At 43.0% G+C, this 21001-nt stretch overlaps 1 protein-coding gene across 2 annotated transcripts in view; it reads left to right on the plus strand.

Moving 5' to 3' along the window:
- The window catches only part of SULT4A1 (sulfotransferase family 4A member 1), a 38929-nt gene extending 22702 nt beyond the window's left edge, over positions 1–16227 (plus strand). Inside the window, exons 2-7 of one of the 2 annotated variants that reach the window (XM_074936729.1) lie at positions 790–920; positions 4003–4083; positions 4193–4319; positions 7321–7415; positions 8005–8143; positions 14577–16227. In XM_074936729.1, the coding sequence (XP_074792830.1) occupies positions 790–920; positions 4003–4083; positions 4193–4319; positions 7321–7415; positions 8005–8143; positions 14577–14689 (686 nt within the window). In that variant the 3' untranslated portion in view covers positions 14690–16227. The remainder of the gene's footprint in view (positions 1–789; positions 921–4002; positions 4084–4192; positions 4320–7320; positions 7416–8004; positions 8144–14576) is intronic. The other variant, XM_074936738.1, reaches the window with a different exon arrangement.
- The last annotated feature ends 4774 nt before the right edge of the window (positions 16228–21001 follow it).

Below are 21001 nucleotides of genomic sequence, written 5' to 3' on the forward strand. Positions count from 1 at the left end.
AACATTGCACTGATTGCCAACCAAAAGATAAGGTTTAAGGGCGTCCAATTTTGGACCTTTCCAGCCACCATTTCAGTTCTAACGTCAGAGAGCGTCTTCTCTGCAAGAGGAAGGGCCAATGCTTTCAACCCTTATCTAGATTAGAGTTTTTGGTCCTATTGTACTCAAATTAATTGACGAGGGTGAACCACCACCAGCAACAAACCTTTGTGTCCAGGAACAAGTTGTTCCTGTGTAGTTAATATGAGTTAACTGAGAATCAGTAAATTCTCAAGTTACAACAAGATCAAAAACTCTACTCTACATAAGACCGCAGTGTGCATACAAAGTGGTAGTGTTACCTAATATTTAGAACTGGAAAGGGTGTCTGTTCCCATTACTGATGTGTGACCCTGGACAATCTCTGTGTACCTCAATTCTTCATCTCTAAAATGGATATAATATTTACCTACCTCACATTTATGCTGTGAATTTTCACTAATGTGGGTAAAATGCTATGAGATTAAAGATGCTGGGAAACTATTTATATTTAAATATTTACATTTAAATTACTCAAGGAAATAACTTGGACATTTTACAGGGAAGAAGATCTTATGTTTAAAACACAGCTGGAGGGATAGATCCAATATCATTAGCACTTACAGTAGCTCTAGATATTAGTTTTCAGAAAACTTTTAAGGACATAGTTATTATTATTTGTATGTTTAGGTCTTTGCTTTCAGGTGTTTCTGTTTAAATAAGGATTATAATACAATATCTTCTCTTTTGTTGTTTGATTTATCTTTGGAGGCACAGGCTTGCTACAGGAAGTGGTATATCTAGTGAGTCAGGGAGCTGACCCTGATGAGATTGGATTAATGAATATAGATGAACAGCTTCCAGTGCTAGAGTATCCTCAGCCTGGTCTGGACATCATCAAGGTACAGTTGACTTCACTGAAAGTCTTTCCGCATTCAGGTGCTTTTTTGTTTATCCCCATATTTATTATCATTCCCTTCCATCCCATTTTTTGTCCTTTTTGTCACTTGACCTGCTCAATTTATTTTAATGATTCAGAATTTCATTGGTTTATTATTTTTAAAAATATTTTATTGTACTTTGTTATGTTTTTAAATATGTTACTTGGTGACCTAAATGCCTTTGATGCGGGTGCCCTGAATATAAAAGGCCCAGTTCTTCCCTTTGCTTATGTAAGTAAAGGTGACTCAAATCAGGTAGCTCTGGTTTGTTCCCTAGCTTCTCCTTCCCCTTGCTGGATCTGCATAAAAGTTTCTGCCAGGAGTGGGTGAGAGACAAACACCTGGATGTCTCTACGGTGGTTTGGGGAGTACAGAATATTTTGCACGAAATGCCATCTGCACCTTTGAGAAGTGGTTATGAGGACTAGTGACTTGGGGTTGGTCTGTTAGACAAAGGAAATGCAGTAGACCTAACATACCTGGATTTCAGTAAGGAATTTGATACAGTTCCACATGGAAATTATTAGTTAGATTGGAGAAGATGGGAATTAATTTGGGAATTGAAAGGTAGATAAGGAACTGGTTAAAGAGAAGACTACAACAGGTCATACTGAAAGATGAACTATCAGGCTGGGGGTAGGTTTCTAGTTCCTCAGAGATCAGTCTTGGGACCAATCTTATTTAATGTTTTTATTGATGACCTTGGCACAAAAAGTGGGAATGTGCTAATAAAATTTGCGGATGTTGGGCAATACGAAGTTGGGAGATATTGCCAATACGGAGGAGGCCAGGAATATCATACAAGAAGATTTGTACTACCTTGAAAACTGGAGTAATAGAAATAGGATGAAATTTAATAGTGCAAAGTGCAAGATCATGCACTTAGTGACTAACAAAAAGAATTTTTGTTGTAAACTGGGGACTTCTCAGTTGGAAGCAGCAGAGAAGGAGAAAGACCTGAGTGTATTGGTTGATTGCAGGATGACTATGAGCTGCCAATGTGATTTGGCCGTGAAAAAGGTTAATGCAGTTCTAGGATGCATCAGGTGAGATATTTCCAGTAGAGATAGGGAAGTGTTATTGCCAATATACAAGGCACTGTTCAGACTCATCTGGAATACTGACTGAAACTCTGGTCTCCCATGTTTAAGAAAGATTAATTCAAACTGGAACAGGTGCAGAGAAGGTCTACTAGGATGATCAGAGGAATGGAAAACATACCTTATGAGAGGAGAATCAAAGAGCTTGGCTTGTTTAGCCTAACCAAAAGAAGGTTAGGGGGAGATACAATTGCTCTCTATAAATACATCAGAGGGATAAATACCAGGGAGGGAGAGGAGTTATTTAAGTTAAGCGCCAATGTGGACACAAGAACAAATGGATATTAACTGGCCATCAGCAAGTTTAGACTTGAAATTAGATTAAGGTTTCTCACTATCAAAGGAGTAAAGTTCTGGAACAGCCTTCCAAGGGGAACAAAAAACCTAACTGGCTTCAAGACTGAGCATGATAAATTTTATGGAGGGGATGGTATGATGGGACTGTCTACAATAGCATGTAGCCAATCTGCGACTATCTCCAACAGTCGGTGATGGGACAGTAGCTGGTGAGGGCTCTGAGTTACTACAGGGGATTCTTTCCCAGGTGTCTAGGCTAATGGGGCTTGCCCAAATGCTCATGATCTAACTGATCGCCATATTTGAGGTTGGGAAGGATTTTTCCCCCAGCTCAGATTAGCAGAGTCTCTCGGCAGGGAGGGCGGGTGTTCACATTCCTCTGCAGCGTGGGGCACGGGTCACTTGCAGGTTTAAACTAGTGTAAATGGCAGATTCTCTGAAACTTGAAGTCTTTAAATCATGATTTGAGGACTTCAGTAACTCAGTCAGAGCTTATGGGTCTATTGCAGGAGTGGGTAGGCAAGGTTCTGTGGCCTGTAATGTGCAGAAGGTCAGACTACACAATCAGGATGGTCCCTTCTGACCTTAAAGTCTAGGGGTCTACACTTAAAACTTAGGTTAACATAGATATGGTGCTCAAGGGTGTAAAAAATTCAATCCCCGCAATGCAGTAGCTGTGCTGATCTAACCCTCAGTGTAGATACAGCTAGGTCCATGGAAGAATGCTTCTATCAACCTAGCTACCATCACTCAGGGAGGTGGAGTTCCTACACCATTAGGGAAACCCCCTTCTATCGCTGTAGTCTCAGTCTGCACTATGGGGTTCCAGTGGCATAGCTGGTGCTGTAGCTACACCACTAGCACCTGTAGTGTAGATGTGGCCTTAGAATGTAAGCTCTTTAGGGCAGGGACCATCTTTTTGTTATGTTTGTACAGCACCTAGCAAAATGAGGTCTTGGTCCATGAACAGGGTTCCTAGGAGCTACCACAATACAAATAATAATAGTGAACGAGCTTAGTGTTAGATTGCATACAGAGAGCTACATTGCAGGTAACACCTCTATAAAATATAAATCCCTATGATTTTAACTGCCAGTAGCTTATTCAAGTAACAATACAGTAACTGTCTCAAAGTTTAAAATGTTCTGTTTTTAAAATATTGACCCAACACTGATAAATCATTTGATTGAGTGCTTTGCCTGGGCCTAATTCTGAATGTACTTTAAAGTGCATGAGTGAAATAAAGAAAAATGTTGGTGAAGAAATTTAGGGTGGGATTTGCAAAGTGCTCCATGTCCAGCTAACTCTGCTCTCATTGACATTAACTTAAATGGCAGCAGAATTAGCCAGACTCAAAATGCTTTAGAAAATCCCACTCCTCATCTTGAAAAATCCGTTGGTAAAAAGAAGGTAAGAGATTTGGAAATGACCAATTGCTGCAAAGTCTCATTATCTTAACTTTTGACGTTTGGAAACAAATGGAAAACTGTAATCAAATTCTTCGCCCCGAATCCTCGTTAGTTTGAGCAGTGAGTTTGTGAATGTAAAGCAGTGCAGTAAGGATACTTTACATTTGACAATTTAGAAAGAAATGCCAGCCAACTTATCTGCAGTGAGAAACGTTTTCTGCTTCCATTTTCTTTTAGGAGCTCACATCTCCTCGCCTCATAAAAAGCCACCTACCATATCGGTTTTTGCCTTCAGACCTCCATAATGGCGATTCCAAGGTAAAAATGAATTGGTGTTTGATTAGCTGTACCACCCACTGGTGCTTGCATGGTTTGCGAAGTGAAGGAAATATGCTTTTAATACCATGAATTGTTTTCACTTTCGTAGGTAATATACATGGCTCGCAACCCCAAAGACCTGGTAGTGTCCTATTACCAGTTTCACCGCTCCCTAAGAACCATGAGCTACAGAGGAACATTTCAAGAATTCTGTCGAAGGTTTATGAATGACAAGTGTAAGGAACTTTTCTCTGTGCATGATGCAATCTATTATCCATTTATTTTTACCTCTGCATTCTATATATTATTATTATAATACTGTATATGATTATATTTCTGGTGATATTTTAGTTGCTTCATGGGCACTGCCAACTGATTTTTAATGGATGGATTCAGACTGTAGAATTTCTCCATGTAGATGCAAACTGTCATCATGTTATCTAAACAATTGCACAGACTGCAGTATTGGGCACTATGGATTCAGTCCTGCAGCAGCTTACTCAGGCAAAACTCCCAGTGAGGTCAATCAGGGCCTAATCCTGCAATGTGCCAGGTGCCTTGTGGGAATTACCAAGCATCCTCAGCTCCTGTTGATTTCAGTGGATGTTGATGGCACTCATCACCTCTGGGGAGTCACTCTGCTCCTCACAGGATTGGACCAAGCTAAGACTGAAAGTTTTTGTCATAGTCAAGAAGAAGGGATCAGGCACTATGTGGGAATACCCTTCAGCCTATCTGCAGTGAAGCACACCGTAGCTACATTGTGCTATCGTAAAATTAAGGGTATTATGGAGGTTTTATGCCTTCCTCTGAAATATCTGGTTCTGGCCACTGTAGGAAACAAGATACCCAGACAAGATGGACTATTGGCTTGTTTCACGATGGCAGTTTCTGTGGGCTTGTCTATACTGCATTGTTAGCTCAAAGTATGACTTGAGTATTGCCCCAAACCTGACTCCCATCCACACACAAAAATCTCTAGCTCCGGGCAGTTAGGGCTAGTCTACACTGGCATCGCTAAAGTGCTGCCACAGCGGCGCTTTAACATGGCTTGTGTGGTCATGCCAGAGCGCTGGGAGAGAGCTCTCCCAGCGCTCTAAAAAAACCACCTCCATGAGGGGCGCAGCTCCCAGCCCTGGGGCACTGTCTACACTGGCGCTTTTCAGCGCTGAAACTTGCTGCGCTCAGGGGGGATGTTTTTTCACACCCCATAATGAGAAAGTTGCAGTGCTGTAAATTGCCAGTGTAGACAAGCCCTGAGTGCTTTAAACTCAAGCTAGTTCAGTTATCTTGCCCCAGGTATGTGATTTAACCCACCATCACAGAGTCAGTAAAACATTATAACACTTTCTATGTTCCTATAACTGTGCAAATGGGGCCTTTTATAGTGTAATACATTTAACTAAGGACCATGTCATGCCCTCAGTTTTTTTCCCTGGGAGGGAATGAAAGGGGAAGAAAACCTGCTCCTTTGGCCAAAGTTTTTCTGGAGGAAGAGGACTGAGCCAACATGACATCATTCTCCCTCCATCCCTCTCCCATCCTGGCCCTGTAGAAACCCCTCCACACACCTTCTCTTCATGGTGCCTCTTTAGTTTCAGGGCATGGGGATGAAGTCAGAGAACCGCCTCATTCTGTAGCATCATCCCCTGAAGATTTGAGAGGCTTTCCTCATATAAGATAATGGTAACCTGTCAACACTATCTTAAATGCTTGCTGCTCTGCACCATCAAATCCACCCGGCTTGGGTTAGGAGCAGCCGGCATTGAGCTATCCTGTGTGACATTTTTTGCTTCGCCAATTTGTAGACCTAATATAAACACACATTTAGAGGCGTGTGAAATAGTCATAACAACAGAAAGAGCTCAAAATGCCAATTTTTCACATACTGTTATATACATTGAAAATGGGTGTGTTTTGCTGGAAAATGACCTGTGTTTTGTGAATTTTCACATGAAAACAGGCCCCTTTGTGAAGTAAAAATGAGCCCATTACTAAATTAGAAATGCGAAGTTCAGAAGTGGAATATTTTCTTATTTTGTATACTTTGTTGAATTCATGGAAAAACATAATTTGAAAAGAAAATTGCCCATAGTCAGATGACAAGACGTTTTGTGCAAAAAGTGGAAAAATGTTCGCCTGTTTTGCACAGATCCTACTTCTTGATGATTTGAAGTACTCATTAGAAATTATGATAGATGACAAACTGATAAATTAACAAATTTTCAGAATGTATTTTTGTCTGGATGGTGTACCCAAATATATTTTCTTCTGATAATATTTGCAGCAAAAGACATTTTTTTCTCAGATTGTAGGGACCAGTGTCTGATCTTTATTACATTGGTGTACATTGACTGAAGTCAATGGATGTATTCTGGATTTACGCAAGTGTAAGTGAGATAAAGTTCTGGGCCTAAGTACTGATATTCTTTTGGATGAGCAGAAGTGCTCCTAGACAATTTAAAAGCAACAGAAACAAGACAGTAAATTTAGATTTTGGGGCACTGGGGAGGGGAAAGATTTAACTGTATGTAGAATTTCCTGGTTATAGATTTTTATTTTTGATTTTCACTTTTGTTTCCAGAACAACATTTGGATGTATAGGGCCATTTCCTCACTACTTTCTTAAGTAAGAAATAAAATGTTGACCCTAGAAATTGCATTGCACATAGGAATGCAGTGAGGAGGAATCTTTTATCAAATGTGGATAATGGTTTCTTAGACCATCTACACTACTCTCCCTCGAAGCTATGTTCTGCAGAGTGTAGCCAAGTGAAAGGAAAGTGGACTGCAGTGTGACATGTAAACTGCAGGAATGTCCTCTCATTCCCATTCAGTAATATGCATAGTGATTGGGAATCTACAGGCACGTTTTTTCTGCTGGCTCCCTTTCTACTCATGAGCAATGCATCAGTATTATTGATCTCAAAAGAGTGCTCATCATGCAACACGGTGGCCTTTTGCATTGAATGCAGAGCCATAATAACATGCCTTTAGGGCAAATCAGCTCTCTGTGAAGGTGTTAAGATCTCATCAACACTGATGGAGACTATACTCTATTTCAGTGATGTTCCTTATTAGGAATAGAAACAGTGCAGAAACAAACAAAATTCCCTTGGAAGTATAAAGTGCTTCAGCCATTCAAAGGTACTTATTTTCCTCAGTTCCTGTTCAAGAGGGACTCATAAGAATATTGATCATATTCCTCGTCAGTTATAATGTTCTCTGTCTCTGCAGTAGGATATGGTTCATGGTTTGAGCATGTGCAAGAATTCTGGGAACATCACACAGACTCCAATGTACTTTTCCTCAAGTATGAAGATATGCACAAGGTAAACCAGATATTATAAAGAATTTTCTATTGCCTGATATTGATCGTGACTCAGATTCATCAAATTGGGAGTCTAAAGTCAGACTCCTGAGTCCATACTTGAACTCCCAAACGTGTGGCCTAATATTTCAAACCATTGATCACCAGCAGCGTCCACTGACTTTCATGTAAGCTGTGAAGTTTCTCAGCACTTTTTGAAAATCAGGTAATTTATTTAAGAGCCTTAATAAGGATTTAAGGCCAGATCCACAAAGCTATTTATGCGCTTAAATACCAGATGTAGATACCTAAGTCACAGGTTTAGGCACCGAAGTCTCAGTTTGGGCTCCATTTGGATCCACAAAACTCACACCAGGCCTTGCAGGCACCTCAGGTTTCCTAGGCATCTATGTTTCTTCCCCTGGCATTTGCTGGTTTTCCAACATTTGAGTTTGGGGGATTCAGCTTTCACACTCAGGAAGGGCAAACAAGCCGCACAGGATGCTATTTTGCGGTTGCAGCCTTAACTCTACTTCAACACATTTTTTGCATTCGTATATTTAATCTTGAAGTCTATTGACTTTTACTTGTTTTTAAATATTTTCTTACAGGACCTTGCAACAATGGTTGAGCAGCTGGTGAGATTCTTGGGAGTTTCTTATGACAAAGCACAGCTGGAATCCATGGTGGAACATTGCCACCAACTCATTGATCAGTGCTGTAATGCAGAAGCCCTTCCAGTTGGCAGGGGTATGTGTCATATACACAGCAACTTCTTCAAGTGGGTGTCACAAAAGGATAAGTGATGGATTGATAACGTACAGGATGTATTAGCAAATTATTGTCTTAAATTCAATCTACACTAAAATGTTATTGAAACATCAGAGGGAAAATTATCATTAGTCTGATAGGAACTTTGACTGTTTAGTATTGGGACAAAGAAGGAGTGAATGTGATTTAAAAGAAAATAAAAACATCCAGGATGAACATTGCATATTAACAAATATTTTAACGGTATTGGGTCAACTTTAGCATTGGTGCAAGTGGGTGCAACACCACTGACTTTAAATGTGTTGTCTCTGCTTATATAAGTGATAAATTTGGCCCTAAAAGAGGTATTTGATTGAAAAAAAACCCAACAACCAAAACAACCTGGTTGTAAGAAGAAGGTGAATATCTAGCATCAGCAAAGATAACCACTACATTTTAAGGCCAGAAGGGACCATTAGATTAGATCATCTAGTCTGACCTCTGGTATAACACAGGCCATAGAATTTCACCCAGTTACTGCTGCATTGAGCCCAATAACTAGTGTTTGACTAAAGCAGGGGTCGGCAACCTTTCAGAAGTGGTGTGCTGAGTCTTCATTTATTCACTCTAATTTAAGATTTTGCATGCCAGTAATACATTTTAACGTTTTTAGAAGGTCTCTTTCTATAAGTCTATCATATATAACTAAACTATTGTTGTATATAAAGTAAATAAGTTTTTTAAAATGTTTAAGAAGCTTCATTTAAAATAAAATTAAAATGCAGAGCCCCCCGGACCGGTGGCCAAGACCCGGGCAGTGTGAGTGCCACTGAAAATCAGCTCGTGTGCCACCTTTGGCACGCGTGCCATAGGTTGCCTACCCCTGGACTAAAGCATCTCTTCCAGAATGGCATGACATCTTGATTTGAAGACAACAAGAGATGGAGAATCTATCGTTTTCCTTGGTAGTTTATTCCAATGGGTAATCACCCTCACTGTAAAAAATTTCTAATTTGAATTTGTCAGGCTTCAGCTTCCAACCATTGGTTCTTGTTATACCTTTATCTGCTAGATCAGTGGTCACCAACCAGTTGATGGCGATCGACTGGTCGATCCTAGAGGGTCTCCCAGTCAATCGTGATCTCCGGTGGCATAGTGTGGCTGCCGCTAAGGCAGACTCTCTGCCTACCCCAGCTTCATGCGACTCCCGGAAGCGGCCAGTGCAGTCCCGCAGCCCCCGGGAGAGGGCAGGGCTCTCCCTCCATGTGCTGCTCCTGCCTGCAGGCACGACGCCCACAGCTCCCATTGGCCAGGAGAGCTGCGGGAGCAGTGCTTGCAGGGAGAGGCAGCGCATGGAGCCACATGCCCCCTCCAGGGGCTGCAGGGGCGCGTTGGCCCCTTCCTGGAGCAGTGTGGGGCTGCCTTAGCCTCGCTGCACCTGCCATCGACCGGGAGCTGCCGGAGGTAAGTGCTGCCCAGCGTGAGGCCGCACCCCAGCCCCCTCCCAAAGCCAGCACCCCATACCTCCTCCTGCACCCTGAACCCCCTCCTGCACCCCAAGCCTCACCCTGCGCCCCTTTCCAGAGCCAGGACCCCAAGCCCCTTCCTGCACTCCAACCCCCAGGCCTGAGCCTCCTCCAAGAGCCAGCACCCCATACCCCTTCTGCACCCTGAATCTCCTCCTGCACCCCAAGGCCTAGCCCTGACCCCCCTCCCAGAGCAAGCACCCTATACCCCCTCCTGAACCCCAACACTCTGCCCCAGCCTGGAGCCCCCTCCTGCACCCCAACACTCTACCCCAGCCCAGAGCCCCCTCCCAGAGCCAGCACCCCATACCTGCTCCTGAACCCCAAACCCCTGCCCCAGCCCTGACCCCCCTCCTAGAGCTTGCACCCCTCACCCCCTCTGCACCCCAACCCCCTGCCCTAGGCTCAGCCCAGAGCCCCCTTCCACACTGTGAACGCCCCAGCCCAGAGCCCACACCCCCTCCCGAACGCCAACCCCCTGTCCCAGCCTGGTGAAAGTGAGTGAGGGGGGAGAGCGTGATTGACCGGGGGGGGGACAGAGTGAGCAGGGTGGGGCTTTGGGGAAGGGGCGGGACCTCGGGGAAGGGGCAGGGTAAATCCTCGGTTGCCCTTAGATTCAAAAAGTGATCTTGAGCATAAAAAGGTTGGAGACCACTGTGCTAGATTAAACAGCTCTGTAGTACCTGGTATTTTCTCCCTGTGACAGTACTTACACACACAAATCAATTTACCTTTCAATCTTCTTTTTGAGAAGCTAAAGAGATTGAGTTCTTTCAATCTCTGTAAGTATTTTCTCCAGCCCTCAAATCACTTTTGTGGCGCTTTCTTCACCCTTTACAATCTTTCAACATCCTTGTAAAAACATGGACACCAGAACTGTAAACAGGATCCCAATATTGGTCTCACCTTCTTACTCCGACTCACCACTCCCCTGTTTATACATCCAAGGATAGCATTAGCCCTTTTTGCCACAACAGCACATGGGGAACTCACGGTATTTATCCATTATGACTCCTAAATACTTTTCAGAGTCGCTGCTTCCCAGGATACCGATCTCCATTCTGTAGGTATGGCCTGCATTCCTTGTTCCTGGATGTGTGATCTTGCATTTTGTTTGAATGGGCCCAGATTACCAAGTGATACAGATTACTCTGTACAATTATCTGTCCTCATCATTATTTACCACTCTGCAATCTTCGTATCAGCCACAATTTTTATAAGCAGTGATTATATTTTTACTTCCCAGTCATTGATAAAAATACTGAACAGCATTGGGCTTAGTATGATCCCTGCAGAACCTCACTAGAAGCATCCCTATTCAATAATGGTTTGCCATTGACAATGACTTTTTGAGCTCTGTCAGTTAGCCTGTTCTTAGTCCATTTCTTGTATGCTCTACGGATAGTGCATAGTGCTATTTTTTTTTACCAGAATGTTGTGTCATACTAAGTCAAATGCCTTACAAAAGTGTAAGTATATTACATCTACATGGTTACCTTTATCAACCAAACATGTAGTCTCATCATAGAATGAAAACAGGCTTATCTGACAGGATCTGTTTTCCATAAATTCATGCTGACTGGCATTAATTCCCCTCCTTTAGTTCTGTATTGACTGAATCCTGTATCAGCTTTTTCAATGATTTTGCTCAGGACTGACATCAGGCTAACTACAATCACCTGGATCATCCCACTGGCCTTTTTGAATATTGGCATGACATTAGCACATGATCAGTCTTCATAAGGCAGCTCCTTATTTTCATCTGAAAAATCTGTTACTCTGCAAGCCTGGCATGGAAAGACACCCTATATACTGTAGAGAGGCAGTGCAGTTATTTGAGTAGCAGACTGGGAATCAGAGTTCCTGAGATCCATTCCCTGCTTTGTATTTAACTTGCTCAGTGACTTTGAGCCTTTGTGTGCCTCCGTTCACCTATCTGAAAACAGGTATAATAATAATTTTCACTAACCTCATAGACTGTGTGTTCACTGGCAAAAAAGGGGCATTCTTAGCTTAAGTTAAGTAACAAGGTAAAATCCTAGTGAAAATAAAGCAGTTCGTAGTTTTCACATGAGTTACCAGGTCGAGTTAAAGGACTCCCCCCACCCCCTCACCCCCAGTTTCTGTCTTTGTCAGCGGTATAGCTCACTGCAAAAAATACACAGGGCTAGATCCACGAAAGAGACTTCGGCTTAGCATTGCTATGCCTTACTTTAGTCACCCTGCCACCTAATGCAATCCTTATCCCTGACATAGGCACACAGGCTCCCTATACAGTGCATGGGGACTGTTAGGTGCCTAAGAATGGGAGTCACAAAAGCCAGCATATTGTGAGGAGCCACCTAAACTAGCCAATAGGAAATGGCAAAAGAAGGGTGTGGTCTAAACCCTGCTCCTCAAAGGGAGTTAGGAGCCTAACTTCCGCTTGGGATTTACAGCCGTGACCTCTCTCCTGGAGGGAAAACACAGCGGAGATACCATCAATTGCTCTGCCAGTTCATGTACTGCCTTTTAGTACAATAGGATAGTTAAGTTAGAATTTGGCCTGGCCATTCAGTTTTCCCGGGGGGGAGGGCAGAGAGAGACAAAGGCAGCGGTACCTTCCTTTTAATCCCAATCGATGGCTCAACTGCTCAGCAGGGGCAAGGGATGGGGCCATGGCATTGGTGCTGCTGCTTCCTCACTCCCTGACTAGCTCTTATGGAGAGTGATTTTGCTGGCCTTTTGAATGGCAGTTGTGAGGAAAGAGAGATGGGCTGTGGTGAGAACACCACGACCTGGCACTCCTCAGTTGGAAGGCACAGTAGCTTCTCTGTAAACCAGCCTGTCTGCATGGCATCCAGAACAGGTGTAGGGTGATGGTCTGTCTTTTGTGTTCCTACTCTGTTGCTGTTATTATTATCTATTGCTTTACATTACAGCCTAGAAGCCCCAGTCAGGGATCAGTACCCGTTTATGCTAGGCACTGTACATAAGCTCTTATTTTGTGGTAGAGGAGGGAGCTACAGTAGTCAACTAAATACCTGTTAATTTATTTGCTGTCTGCTTTTTATTGAAATTCCTTATTTTGAATTCATTTTGATTGCTGTTTTTGGCTTTTGCAATGTTTTGTTCCTTCAAAATGCAACTTCATTAATGGCAGTTTTGTCCTCTGTTCATTTATGTGATCTAGCATGGTAGCAATAACACCACATGCTCCTGGGGGAATTCTGCACCAAAAAATAAAAATTCTGTGCACAATATTTTAAAATTCTGCAAATTTTATTTGTCAAAATAACACTGCATAATCATGCCAGTTTCTATTATTTTGGTAATTTATTTCAAAATACCTGCCAGTAAGTATGTCTGTAACAATACAGACACACACAAAAATTCCCCCAGGAATAGAGTTAAAGAAACCCCTATGATAACCCAGTACCTGTTTCTCTACACCCCACCCCAGCTCTGCCCAACCCCCCGCCTCCTTAGAGCCCAGCTGTGGCCCCCCCCAGCCAATAAACCTGAACCCCCTACCCCCCAGAGCCCAGCCACAGGGTACTACAGCCCAGATAACTGCACCCCCTCCCTGCCAGAGCCCAGATACCCGCACTTCCTCCCCCACTGAGCCCAGCTTTGGGGCACCCCCTTGCCCAGAGGCTTTCCCCTACTCCAGCCCAGACACCTACCCTCCTACCCTTCAGAGCCCAGGGATCCAGAAGGAGAAACAGCCTGATTCTCGGTCCCAGGCTTGTGTGAAGTTTCCTGCGCACCGCTGTCTCCTTCCCTCAAGGCATGCTGGAAACTGCATCTGCCAGGAACCCTCTAGACACGCCTGTCCTCCTCCTGCCGCCCCGCCCCCCCGCCAGGAGAGTAACCACATCAGGTCTCCTGTGTGTGTCGCAGAATTCCCCCAGGAGTAACCACAGTTTACTGTAATTTGTTCCAAATATTTTTAATTTATCAACTATGTTTACCTTATTATTTTGCTTTATTTTGGTTCTTTAATTTTTTTTCTTTTAGCACATTGATCTTTACTCTGAAGAAACCCTGAGCTGCTGTGAAAGCAGAGCATTTTGATTAGCTATATTACTTATTTTTGCTTCATATCACATCATAAATTACACAGTTGCATGATTCAAATGATAAACCAGGTGGGTAACTTTTTGACAAGCTATCAGTCTATATGGTTGAGAAACAGATGTTAGTAAAACACACTATAGTACATTCCATTTATAAAACTTGTAATTTGTACCTAAGGTATCATTAGAGAGATTCAGGAATAACAAGGTTCTTCAATTTTCTTTTTGAGACAAAGGAAGAATCCTTTTTTATTACCTAAAGGATAATGTATGATTTTATGTTGCACAGTGTACTGTATTTGTCCCATATGCGTTGCTAGAGCACAACTGAAATCAATACCTGATTTTTGTGATTGCAAGAATGTTTTTATTAATAGTACTCACTACCCTGTTTAACACAGGAAAGCCAGTACCAGCATTTATTTGTCAAAAACTGTCAGATTAAGCATTTTCAGTCAATTTCAAAGCCTTCATCTTTGGGGATTTTTAAAAAAACCCTCTAGTAGTTAATTATATCTTCCGGGGTACTGGGAAAATTATTATTTTGCAGAATGACACTTGTCATGTGTAATAACTAATTTAACTTCAAGTCACTGTGGCCAGATGGCCAGCACAAGGAATGTGGCACCTATTTTGAGGGCTTCGAAGGGATTTATTGGGGTGTATAAATGAATCACACCTCCTGCAGAGGCTAAGCACCACAAGTCTCATTGAAGTAAAAGTGAGTAGAGGTTAATCTGCAGTTGACAGGAGGTGCCTGGTACCCCATCTGATCAGACACATAATTTTAGAAAAGTCAGTGTTCCGTCATGTCACCAGTCTGACTTGTGCTCTTTCTCTGTATTTCAGGACGAGTTGGGCTATGGAAAGACATCTTCACTGTGTCAATGAATGAGAAATTTGATTTAGTTTATAAGCAGAAGATGGGAAAGTGTGACCTCACATTTGACTTTTATTTATAAAAAAATGCATGCATACAATATCCAAATATTAGCTAGAAGTGCTTTATGCATTTGTTTATTACCTGCTGGACAAACTACTGTAGCTATTATGTGTAACATGACTTAAAAACAAACAAAATCTAAGTAAACCATAGGAAACACTATTATTCTTGATCCTAAACAGCTGTTTATCCTTCAATATTTTAATCTTTTGTCAACATGCAAGAATTTCATAGATAAGACAAGAATACTCAGCTGTTATGGAATGTATTATATAAGTATAAGGTATGTATCATATATGCAACTAGAATGTACACTTTTTCAGCCCCACATTGATTATTTAATGTATTTTATAGAAGCTTTTCACTGGAAACCTAAATAAAATTCAGTAAACCAAATAAAAAATTATTTCAGAAAGAAATCAGTAAAAGGCCAAACCAAACTGTATGCTAGAATGATCTCAGGGGTTAGCTGTCACATTTATTTTTATAGTTGGAATGTCAAGAACAAAACAATCCTATCCCAAATTAATAAGGATAAAGATGAGGGTTTCCTTTAATTTCCGCACTTCCATTATTTGTATAATTTCTGAGTGGATACCGTTCGCTGGCATACTTTGCAAGACAAACATAACTGTGGTTGTCACTCCACGCACACATGCTCTTATGTCTGATAAGAGGTGGCTGTATTCAGAGTGAATGAAATTCATCCCTGTGAAGAGGACGGGCTATCACAAGGGCCTGTTCACCCACTTAAGTCTCAGTCAAGCCCTCAGCATAGGGTGTAAGTGAGTTGTAAGTGGTGCACGGGGGTTGTGCTGGGCCTATGGTTAGGAGTCAGTTTCTCCCAAGGTTTCTGTGATACGAGCTGGTCTTCCGCACAGGTCTGAGTTTCACCCACTGAGAATGATCCTCTTTGGTAACGAGCGCTTTCTGCTGGATTGTGAGCACCCTCAAGTTTCACTGAAATTATGGATGTTGAGGGAACTTAGTATTTTTGGCACTTTTAGAGCCGTTCAGACATAAGCTGAAGATGGATGTACATGCTGGTACAAATACATAAATGAACTAGCAGGTCTTGAAGAAAAGATTTTAAGGATGCTCCAGCAGATGGGAGTATTACACAAGCGATGGTATTTATGCAGAATACAGTTGCAGTAATTGACTGTCAGCCATTAATAGTCTGATTTATAAGCAGGATTCGAGTTTATTTTTTCTAAGTCTTTTTATTTTCCTGATTTGCCTGTGGGTAGTTACATACTTAACCTGGTGCAGGCTACCATAACAATGAGATTCTACAGAATTATTGTACCTTTGATCCTTCAGTTAATTACATCTATATTTTTAAGTTCTCAGCTGCAGGAGGCCCGTTTTGCTAGCCCTATAGTATATCTCACCAAAAGCTGTGAGGAAGGACTAGCAGATTTTAGTATTTTGCTTCTGTTGGAAAATAACCTGTCAATGCAGGAATTGGCAAGTGGTGTGGCATGATGTGGCTTGACAGCACCTTTCCTTGTATATTTGTGAGTGAAACAGCTTTCAGTGAAATTTTATTTCTATTTTTATATTTTTAGTACTGTATGACTATTAAGCACTACACATTATACTTCTGTGCTTGCTTGCCTATTTAATAAAGACATGTTCCATGCATGGAGGTTTGGTCATTTGTTTCATTAACATATGCAGGCTGAAAAGTGTCTTCTTTTTGAGTTCATTTTGTCCTTGTCAAGTATCAAAAGGCCAGATGCGCACACAAAATAGCTCCTGCATGTTATAGTTTTGCCTTCAGGACTGGGAACAAGGTGAGTCACTCATGACTACACCTACTCTTGCCTACATGATGACCCTTTCTCCCCTTATTGGTTGAAATTCATCCTTGTGCAGAGAGCTAGTTCAAGGCTCATGCCCACCTAAGTCTCACCTAAGCTCTGGTTTAAGGAATTGGGGCTAAATCCACAAAGGGACTTAGGCATTACATTGCTCAGTGTTGCAATGCCTAACAGTAATGCACTTTGCCACATAGTGGAATTCACAGCCCTGAGTTAGGTGTACAATTCATGTGATGAAACATGCACCTGAGAATGGGAAACACAAAAGCCAGCAAGCTGTGCGAGAACTAGCCAATAGCAAATACTGAGAGGGGTGGGGGCTAAACTTCACCCTTCTCAGGGATGTAGGCATCTAAGTTTGGGCTGGATGGAGACACCTGTCACCATTTGGGATTCTCAGCCACGAACCCTCTCCTGGAGTTAGGCACCTAAAGCATTTCTTGCAAGAAATGCAGCAGCACATGCCTAATGGCTAAGGTTAAGATTTTGTCATGGAGATGATGGATTCAGTGACTTTCCAAGACCTCCATCACATTTTCAGCTTCAACCCCATGCCCTGGGGCGGCAGGGCTGGAGCTGTCAGCCACTGGGGGCTGGGGGGCCCTGGAGCTCCGAGCCACTGGTCCCTGAGCTCTGAACCACCACAGACAGCAGGGGCTGGAGCTGTCAGTCTTAACCTAATGCCAAATAAAATGCCAAAATCTTAACCTAATGCCATATAAAATGGTGACAGACTGGAGGTGCCACTTCCTAACCCCTTCTAACTGTTAGCCCTATGGTTTTTGCTCTCAGCTGAGCTACAGAAGACTAGTGTTCAATTCCCCCTTCTGCCTTATGTAAGGAAGTAATTTGAACTTGGGTTTCCCACCTCTCAGGTGAATACCCTGACGCCTGGACTGTAGAGTGAGACTCACTCTCTGGCCCGATGCATATTTAATTATTGATATCCATGGAACAGCTTCAGCATGACAGTTTGAGAAAGATTCACCCCGGAGTCCTTCTGTTGGTCAGACCTGATCCAAATAGGTACATTACATAGGCCTTGTGGTGGCCCTCTGAATTTTTCCCCATAGAGAATGCCTTACTGAGATGACTATAATAAAAATCACTGAAAACAGAACAGAGAGAAGGAAGGAGGAGGGGACATTAGAAAATTCATATGAAATGGTCTTGACAATCACTAAATAATTAAAATTTTATCTTTTTCTGTTGAAATAACATTTTACTAGCGTGGAATAGCAATTGGAACTCAGTTTTGATGAGTTTTGTTGTAGCTAATTACTCAGCTCAGATGCCATTTAATGCCAGGATTCTGCAGAATACAAGAGGAAGAGCTGGATGGCACACACTGTTAATTGCAATGAAATTAAAAATGGGCTGTTAACACACACAGAGGCTACTGTGCTTGTGACCCATGCCCTGTGAGGTGCTGAACACAATGAGAACTGAAGGCACGCCACATTTCTTAGAACCAGTCCCTTGATGTGCAGACATGCATTAGGTATTACTCCCACAGGCCTTGATTCATCCGGGTATAGTTCTCAAAGCGAGAAGGCTCAAGTAGAAGAGAAAGCACGACAAGCATGGGTTCATGGTTAATGGGGGTGAAGGCTCTGGGTTCCATTCCCAGCTGTCGCAGGGGGCCACGACAAACGGATGGAACTTGGAGCCACCCTGAGGCAGCTTTAAGTTCTGGCAGGGATTGAGGCAGCCCCCAGAGAGCCGCCGGGGGCTGTGCTGCGTGCTGCTCCAGCACACCTGAGGATCCAGCCCTCTTCATCTAACCCTGCTCACAACCGGTGTAATCAATAGGGTGTTTAAACTGCCAGCAGCCTGCCTAAACTAGAGCGCCCAACAGTGCTAACATCCTGGATCCGAGAGCATATTAGCACTGGTGAGAAATTTTGGCAAAATGTTCCTTGCGTAGGAAAGGCTTTCAGGGCCAGGGAGTGTACTTTGTTCAGTAGTAGGAAGACAGAAAAGGAAGCTAGTGAGAAATCACTAAATATTCTTAACTCTAATGATTCGCAGCCTTTTTTGTGGGCTAATAATGTGCGCGAGGTTACGGGAGCTCAATAGTTCAGACTACAATGATAAAGATTTATATGCTTGGCTCATTATTATCATCAACCACTCAGATGCTTCCCTCATCCGCACCAATGTTAAAAATAGCTCCACTTAGTAGCCATAAGTAAAGATTTTGGAGGAAGGCTTTAAATAATAGCCCTACCCTTTCTGCTGAAAGGGGAAAGGCTAAAAAAAGACACATCAGCGTTTCAAACAAAAAACCCAACAGTGACCATTAATGTAAAAAGGAAGTGCTCAGATATCATGAGACGTCCGCTGTTGCTGGGGGACGTAGAGCAGAGATGTTATAAATAGTAGTAATGCACTCTTCACTCTTGTACTTTCTCCTACTCAATAATCCACCCAATTGCTTTAATGTAGACAGCATAGACTGGTGACCTGTAGTGGTCAAATCACAAGTGTACACAAATGTAAGGTACTGTTCACTTGATGCAAGGTAGATGATGCAAAGCAAAAGGCACACAACTAACTTCACATACTGGAAGAAAGGACATCTGGATATGCTGGTGGTATATTAGCGGACAAGGAAGAGGGAGTTTATGAAAGGAGGCTCTTTCATTTAAGAATGAGAGAATCTCTATATCACAGCGTGCCTGGCCCCTGTAAATGAAGCAGATCCAGTGCCTCTGTACCAGACCAAGGGCTCTCATTCAGCCAACTAAGAGGGCAGGGCGTGTGAGAGGGAGAGAGACCTGGTAAAACATCTGCATGAGTGAGAGTTGAAAAGGGAGGGGGCAGGTGCATGGGTGACTGACCATTACCAGAGCCAGGAGATAGTATCTGATTAATGGGGGAAGGGGGAAGACAGGAGAACAGCAAGAGGAATTTAGTGTCAGGTATCCCTAAGCCAGAGTGCCAGGCCTGGACAAGGGGAGTTGCCTGCTGATTTTTAAGCCAGAGCCCAGGGCTGGAGATTGCTGAAGGCAGGGGAGCAGTGGAGGGGTTTATCTTCTGACTTCTCCACACTGGCAAACTAGAACCAGGGGAACACTGAGGGGGCCAGAAGGAGAGAGGGATGCGCGCCTAGTGAGGATGACTTCTTAGCAGAGAGGCTGGGAAGAAAGGTGCTGCACTCCAGCTGGAAGGGCTGGGGTAGCTATCCTGGCAGAAGAGGGACAAAAAGTCTGCGTGTGGCAGAAGGTGCCAGTGTGTGATTTGTGGGGTGTTGAGGGATGAAATATCTTGCAATTTTAATGACTACTTATGTTGAGAGTGACAAATGGACTATGTGTTGGGACTTACATTTTGGACCACTTGTGGAATGTTTCTGTAATAAACCAGCCCCAAGAAGGCGTACTTTGGAGGCGAGAGTCTGACGTAGAGACCTTGGGTTACCTCAGTGGGAAAACTGAGGTAGGTGCACCTGGTGTACCATAGCTGGCTGCAGGAGGGTGCTCTGGGTGGGCCCACAGGATGACACTCCTGCAGAATTGTGTCCTCAGGTGTGCAAGGTTTGGCCGCATTTAAAGTGAGGAGTATGTGATGGGTCCACCCAGGGGTGCCATCTGTAACTGGGGTACAGCTGAACCCTCTGTCTTACCAATCTGGGTTCCCTCTCACAGTGTGACATTGTGACAAGCTGCAAAGCCTTCCAAGCTTGCACTCATACCAACATCCACAGGCAGGGACCCACCCAGCTGTGTTCAAGAATGTTCTGCCAGCCACTGCATGAATCAACAATAAAGAGGCTCCAGCCAAAATACCCCCAGCCTAACACCCCAGAGCTGTACCGTCCTGCCCCAGTCAAAAGCTCTATTAGTATGAATTTATTACCCAGTCTGCCCTTCCCTCAATGTGGAGAGGAATATGCACAAAGCCTTTGTTAACTGAACTGAGATTTTCCCCCCAACACTTCACTCAAAACACACTGTTTTAGGAAAAAATATAAAATAGATTTATTAACTTCAGAAAGTTAGATTTGAAGTGATTAGAAGTGATAGCAAATAGATCACAGTAGATTACCTAGCAAATAAACAAAACACAATATAAGCCTAATATAGTACACAGGATTTGAATCAAACAGTGTCTCGCCCTGTTAGATGGTACAAGCAGTTTGTAGATGTTTTATACACAGGCAAGAATCCTCTTTTCCAGCCTGGAACCAGCACTTCCCCCAGTTCAGTCTTTGTTCCTAAGGTGGTGAGTTGTAAAGGGAGTGAGGCCCCTTGGTAATGTCACTTTCCCCTATTACAGTTTCTTCCATATGGCTGGAACCCTTTGTTTCAAGCCAAGCTCCCAGCCCAGTTTATGGAAAAATGGAGTTCAGTATCATGTGGTCTCGTCACATGCCCCCGCAGCATGCTTGATGAGTCATGATAGCCATTATCCATAGGCTGTCTGAAGCTTCCCCAGGTGAGGACAAGCCTTTTCCATGGCCCATTGTCTTTGCTGATGGTCCATTCAACTTGCATAGGCCA

Source organism: Natator depressus, chromosome 1, assembly GCF_965152275.1.
Source record: "Natator depressus isolate rNatDep1 chromosome 1, rNatDep2.hap1, whole genome shotgun sequence".
Lineage (NCBI taxonomy): Eukaryota > Metazoa > Chordata > Testudines > Cheloniidae > Natator > Natator depressus.